This window comes from Echinops telfairi, unplaced genomic scaffold (genome assembly GCF_000313985.2).
Source record: "Echinops telfairi isolate 266 unplaced genomic scaffold, ASM31398v2 ScPeMD7_5;HRSCAF=22, whole genome shotgun sequence".
In the NCBI taxonomy this organism is placed as follows: Eukaryota; Metazoa; Chordata; class Mammalia; order Afrosoricida; family Tenrecidae; genus Echinops; species Echinops telfairi.
The window spans coordinates 23,757,400-23,764,829 of record NW_022103901.1 but is presented as its reverse complement, the minus strand read 5'-3'; the positions used below and the strand labels follow the sequence as shown (position 1 = coordinate 23,764,829).

At 39.1% G+C, this 7,430-nt stretch overlaps 1 protein-coding gene across 1 annotated transcript in view; it reads left to right on the top strand.

Moving 5' to 3' along the window:
- The first annotated feature begins 206 nt into the window (after positions 1–206).
- Positions 207–7,430, top strand: part of ANKS4B (ankyrin repeat and sterile alpha motif domain containing 4B) — a 20,143-nt gene continuing 12,919 nt past the window's right edge. The window contains exon 1 of the mRNA XM_004706075.2: positions 207–370. Coding sequence (XP_004706132.1) covers positions 207–370 — 164 coding nt within the window. The remainder of the gene's footprint in view (positions 371–7,430) is intronic.

Genomic DNA, 7,430 nt, shown 5'->3' with positions numbered 1-7,430 from the left:
TCAATGACATGATTGTTCCAGAAGGAGAAGGTCCACATTCAGTACCAGGTACCTTGCTGGCTGCCTTCCAGGGAGGAAGGTTAGGATGAACTTTGCCCTGGGATGACTATTTCCTGTCACTGATTAACCAGATCTGTTGGGAGGCTTCTGGGCCAACATCCTTCCCTTCCGGAAAGAGGTATTTGGCCAAGCTTTGTGAGCAGAAAATGTCTACCCGCTACCACCAAGCTGCTAGTGATAGCTACCTGGAGCTTTTGAAGGAGGCGACCAAGCGCGATCTGAATCTTTCTGACGAAGATGGCATGACTCCCACACTCCTAGCAGCCTACCATGGGAATTTAGAAGCCCTGGAGATGATCTGCAGCAGAGGGTAAGCTCATTCCCATGGCTTAGATAAGAAACAGTATCAGTTAGAAAGATGAATAGGGGAGGCAGGAGTGGGGAGTGGGTGATAGGGAAGGAATGGGGGTTTCGGGAGTGGGAAATGAAGGCAAGAGTGGGGAGGGACCGTTAGAACTGACTGTGGTCACACATCTCATTGTAAAGGCCATTTCACCAGGGGGTGAGGTGGGGATGTTCTAAAATTGACATGGTAATGATTGTATGATTCTCCTTGATATGACTGAATGATGGATTGTATGATATGTAAATTATGTGCCAATAAAACTGCTTAAAAGATAAAATAAAATCCTGCCTGAGAATTTGCAATAAAGAAAGACAGATTAGAAAAGGTAGCATTTTGTAGATAGCCGGAAGAAGCAGAAAAATCATCAAAAATACTTTGCCTTCTTTTTATATTGTCCAAATAATTGGCTTTTTAAAGAAAGGGAGAAAGCTTTACCCACCGGGAACTGGTGTATCTCTTACGGCTTGGCCTTTGCCTACTTAAGCCATGTTCTGGGAGCAACTTGTGCTCCCCCAAAGCACAGTGCCCTGTCTTTAGGGAGAGTGTTCTTCCACCTTCAATGGAGAGATTGCATAACTCAAAGATCCTATAAGAAGGCCAGCACCTTCTTATCCTTCGATTTTCACCTTAAATGTGATATATATGCCACTAATTGTGTACTAAATAGCCTATTGGGTAGCATTTAAAAAAATCTCTCAGTATATCATGGTTATTTTTCTATGTCAATATATATTTTTCTGTGAGATATTTTTTAGGGATTTCTAAGTATCCTAGTCAACAAAATATATCTCTGAGTCAATCCCTCTTTTGAAAAAACTGTTTGTTTCTCTCAGTTTAAACAGTTCTGTTATATTACTTCCCTGTATATAAACCTTCCTTGAAGATAAATTCCTGAATCTATTGGCAAATTTTGCATATTGACAACTTATCTTTCAGAAAATACATAATTTAGCCAATCTAATAGGTCAAAAATGATTTATCAGTGTTGTCTTTTCTTCGGCTACTGGTAAGACTGAAAATTCTCTTTATGTTTAGTGTCCACGGCTGTTCTACTCTGGTGACTACATCACCTTTACCACTTTTATATTGGGGTTTTAGCATTTCTCTCTGATTTATAAAAGTGATTTTTAAAGTTAAGAATATAAAAAATGTAACATATAAAAATATAAATATTTAAATATATTATATATTTAATTATAATTAATTATATATCTAATCTTTTCCTATTTAAGTTCTGGCTTTGAAAACCAAACCAAACTCAACTTCCATCAGGTTAGTTCTAACTCGTAGCAACTCGACAGGACAGAGTAGAAATGCCGAGGTGGGTGTCTCAGACTGCAACTCTTTATGGGAATAGCAAGCCTTGTCTTTTTCCTCTGGCTTTTCCTCATTTATTTGACATAATAATATCATTTTCTCTCTTAATGTAGTATCAAAGCAGCCAATTTACTAATATGTATTAAGGACTCCATGAATTAGAATAGATTCAACAACAGCTGATTTTGTTTTTGGTCAAACACGGGATATGGGCACAAACACAGGAATAGAAATTCTTCTAACTCTACTTTCCTGGCCTTTCTCAGCTCCTAACTTCTTATTGATTGTCATGCATCTCTGGGTTTGCTTCCTTTCCCGTAGAAGCATTTTCTGTCTGCTACGTTAATTATTCTTGTCTCAGATTAAAACAAAACAACTCCAAACCTTGTGAGGGTTTTGGTAGGTTACCACTCATTTTAGCCATAGTCTGTCATCAGGAACGTGTGTTACATCAAAATTGTTGATTAGATTAAAATGGAAAAAAATATTAATTAATTTTTTTCCCTCTAATTAATCATGAAATTCATTCTAATTTGCTCACTTAACTGTTTTTCTGTTACTACATGTGTTAGTCTGGGTACATTAGAGAAACAAATCCACAGAAACTCATATGTATAAGAGAGAGTTTTATAGAAAGGGTAAGTGCACATCAAGAAAACATCCCAACCCAGTGCTTCCCAGGCCCACAAGTCCAACATTAATCCATATGTCCGACACCAATCCACAAAGTCCTCCTCCATCTCACAAAACACATGCAATGACGCCCACTACAGTAGGAAAGCTGAGTCAGTGAATGTGTAAGCATCTCAGCGCTGGCAGGGGTCTCCAGAGGGCTGCTCCAGCACCCAGGGCTGCATCTGGGTAGGTCTATGTGGTTTCTCCTCGGGAATGTCTTGCAGGAAGTGAGCCTTGCCAGCTGAAGCAGGGGTGTGGCTAAGGCAGCTGCACCCTGGTGCGACCATCAGAAAGCAAGAGACCCCAGAACTAGAAAGGTGATGTTCACGGAGCCATTTATCCCTCCGCCCTTCAATTAACCCCGCATGGGTTTATTGGCCAGGTTGGCACAATAAACTTTAACTATCTCACTACATGATGGAGACCATCATTGTCAAAATTGGTTCGATTAGAAAGCTGTGTTTCTACCTTCCTTTATCTTAATTTGATGATGTTGTTGTGTTCTATTGTGTCCATTCTGGTTTTAAAAGCCTTCTGTCACAGAATGGGACCTCTCCATAGAGTTTGCGCAGCTGTAAACTGTAAGGGATTTTTTTTCTCCTGAGGAACAGCTAGTGGGTTCAAATTGCAATCTTTTGTTTAGCATCTGAACATCGAGTCATTGTACCACCAAGACTTCCACAAGTCAGTGATGAAAATGAATAATAATAAAGATGGTCCCAATTACATTTTTTTTCCATTTGCCTTTAAAGTGAACACAATCTTTTTGTGTGCGTGTAGTGTTGTTTCTATTTTCTAAAAAATGGAAATTAAACTTTTTTCTTACTAAACCTGAAAGAACTGCCTATGTACTGTAAAGTTTTATATCAAATCAGAAGGATAGATATAATAAAGAAAAATCACTCTAAATTTTGCTTCACTAACATTTGAGTGCCTGTTCTGTTTAACCTTGCTGTTTTGAGTCCATGCACACACATGCACGTCCTCCTTGTCCTCTGTCCCTTAAAAAGGCAATCACATGACACGAACTTTCATATACTTGCTTCAAATTATTATGCAATAAATTACCTACTGTTTGCACTTAAACATTGAGATTCACACCACATTTTTAAAATTCCTACATTCTGTTTGAAAGTTTTGTCATAGCATATTTAATGAGTTTTTTGTTTATGACATTGAATTTGATTCTTTTAATCATGACAAAAGTCTCACCATTTCCTTAGAATAAATTCCTAGAGGCAGAATTGCTGACTCAGAAGGGTTCCAGGCTTTAAAAGCACATACTATACCTAGAAATTTGAACCAATTTATGCATTATCCAGCATCGTTAAATGCCCCATACTCTTGCCCAAATTGAGTGTGATTGTTCCTTTCAAGCGTTGCTTATCTGATAGACAAAGGAATAGGTGGTATATTGTTTTAATTTGCATTTCTTTGATTCTTACTGAGACCGAATCTTCTTTCTTAGGTAGAAAGACATTTTTGAAAGAATAATTTTGTTCTGAGAACTACACACACACACACACACACACCATGAAATAAACTTCAAAAAGAGAACATGGAATGAAATCGATGCTCAGAGTAATTTAATAAACACAAATTATCTATTCTGTGGCACTAATAGCAAACCAGTTTTAAAACTGATGACCCCAATGCAGAACAAAATGCGAGTGGGGAAAACAAGAACACAACCACAACTCTCCAGTGTGTGTGTTTTAGAAAATAAAGACTAAATAAACACTAGATTCAGTTCAGTCCAATGAAATTGTGCAGCATCAATGTTAGATTCAGATGATCAAAAAGGGAACCAGTTTGAGACTACCCGGCAGATATAGGTAACGATTCTATGGAGAAATGTGGACAAGGGCAAGGATCAAAAACTATACGACTATCTTAGATTAAAATATAGTGGGATCCAGTGAAATTAGTCAACAGAAAATACATTTGGTTATGTTGTTGCCTGTACACAGAATTTTTGCAAGTGGAAACAGCTTCCTTAAATGTATGAGGAAAGCTCCCTCTGTAAGTCTGAATTTTTGCTTCTGAAATTTTCTTGAAGCAAGAACCACCTTTGGGGTCATCTCAGGCTTTCTGCTGTTCCTCTCGTCTTGGAAGCATCATTTCAGATCCACTGAGATGAGTACCCTCCCCCCCATTCTTTGTCTTTAAGAATGTAGCATTAACCCCAGTTCCTTAAAACCCTGCAACATACCTGCTCCCAACCACGTTTAAAACGGATCCAAGTCAGACAAATATAATCCGTATGTTTGTGTATGTTTCTAGCAACATCTTGGATGTTATACAATAGCTCTTTGATGCCTTGGGTATTTAAGGAGTCTTTTGAATATTTTGTTTGGTCTAAATAAATAAAAAAGGGAAACCACAGCTCTGGGGGAAAGCACTATATGCCTCTTAGATATACAAGTGTGCCAAGACTGAAGGGGCCTGCCTTCTTCTGATCCGAAACAATGAAATCAGGTTGAAGGACCTGGTTTTAAATTGGACACTCCCAACATAACTGTGATTGTTAATATTTGCTTCTTTGGGTTCACTTTCCTCTTCTTTCCCTCTCCTTTCTACTCCGCTCTCGTGCCCTCAACTCCATGCCCTCCCCTCCACCCCTAGTCACACTGATATTTATTCCTGGCCGTATCATCCATCTGTGTATTTGTCTGTGATGTTTTCTCTGCTTCTGGGGAGGTTGCCAACTGCCAGATGAGGGGTAGGATCTAACTGTGCATGTGTTTATTTGGACTTCACTGTATTTTTCTTTTAAATTTGAGCCAACATTTGCACATCACAAAATTTCACGACAAAATTTTATTTTGTTTGGAAAGGGGAAGTTTTGCCAGTGTTGTGTCTGTTTTCGTTCAAGGTAGCCAGAGCCAAGTGAGAGCTGCTCTTTCGAGGTGGGGCTTGCTCTCACCTGTGACGTCATTAAAAGAATAAAAGATGAATCACTTACTCATTTTACTTTCTTGGCTTCTTTAGTTGAGTTTGAGACTTCTTTGCTAGGAAGCATAGATATTGCAAACCGGAAAGGGCCTTGCCCACTGAAGCATAATACGCAAATAGGGAGGCAGCCATCAAAATATGACAAATTAATTCTTTTGTTACTCGGCCCCCAATTTGTGACAATCCCACGCATGACAGAACAGAATGCTGCTCAGTCCTGTGCCATTCCCATGATCCACTGGGTCAGATCAATGATCCATGATCATTGTGGTCCATAGGGTTTTGCTTGACTGATTTTCAGATGTGGATGGCCAGACCTTTCTTCCTAGTCTGCCTAAGTGTGGAAGCTCCATTGACATCTGTTCAGCATCACAACGGCACATGGCATACAAGGAGTGGCTGCACTTGAGGTGCATGGGTTAGGACTCAAATCTAAGTCTCCTGCAGGGGAAGTGAAATTCTATGACTACCCCCATTGTTAAAAGTTCCCAAGATGAGGAAAGAGATAAAAAGGGATAATGGGAGCAGTGAATCCGTAATAGTGGACATGCAACATGCATTTGTCATAATCCATAGGACTGTACAACATCAAAGAAAACGCACCCTAGTGTAAACTATGGGCAAAATACTGAGGAACCAGGAAGCTCCAAAAGGAAGTGGAAGGAAGATGCAGCCACGGAACCAAAAATAATTGATTGACGATCACACATTTCAGGAGGCAGCATATGATCAAGAACCAACGAAAGAAATGCAAGGTACACTGAAGGTATTGGCTAAAAACAAGGTTTCAGGAATGGATGGACTCACAATTGAAATGTTTCAACAAACTCATAGAGTGCTGAAGGTGCTCAATCAAGGATGCCAAGAAATTTGGAAGAAAGCTAAATGAGCAACTGACTGGAAGAGATCCATAAGGTGGTTACTCCAAAGAAAGGGGACCCAACAGAGTGTGTAAGTTATCAAACGATATCATTAATATCACGTGCAAGTAAAGCTTTGTGGAAGGTAATTGAAAAATGGTTACAATAACACATCAACAGGGTACTGCCAGAGTTTAAGCCAGAGTCATCAGAGAGGCTGTGACACAGGATCTGGGCTGAAAGCAGAGAAAATAAAAAACACATTTACTTGTATTTAATCGACTATGCAATGGCATTAGACTATGCAGACCACAGCAAGCCATGGAGAGCATTGTTAAGAATGAGAACTTCAGAATAATTTTTGTGGTCATGGAGATTTAAAATCTTCAAGTTGTAAAATCAGGAAAGACGTATGTTGGGGTTGAAATCCTTTCACTGTTCTTATTCAGTCTGTATGTTGGGCTAATTGGAGAAGCTGGATTGAAAGAAGAATTCAGTAACAGCACTGTTTATTATTAATAACATGCAATATGCAGATGACACAACCTCATTTGCTGGATACCAAGAGGGTTTCAAACATTTATTGATGAAGATCAAAAACTATAGCTTTCAGTATGGATTGCATCTCAATATAAAGAAAACAAAATCCTCACCACAGGCCCAATACACAGCATCATGATAAATGGAGAAACATTTTAATTGTCAAAATTTCATTTTAATTGGATCCACAGTCAATGCTTATGGGGGCAGCAGCTGAGAAATCAAACAACATATTGCATTGGGGAAATCTGATGCAAAATACCTTTTTAGTGTTAAAAAGCAAAGAGGACTAAAGTGCACCTGACCCCAAGCCATAACATTTTCAATTGCTTAATATAAATGTAAAAACTGGATAGAATAAGGAAGACTGAATAAAAATTGGTACCTTTGAATTATAGTTGGTAAGAGTATAGTAGATATCATGGACTTCCAGAAGAATGAACAAAATGGTGTGAGTGGCGAAACAGGGAGGGTAAAGGGAGAATGGGTAGGAAAGAGGGAACCGATTACAAGGAATAATATGTGACCTCCTCCCTGGGGGACAGACAACCGAAAATTGGGTGAAGGGAGACGTCGGACAGAGCAAGATATGACAAAATACCAATTTATAAACTATCAAGGGCTCATGCGGGAGGGGGGAGAGGGGAGGGAGGGGAAAAATGAGGACCTAATGTCGG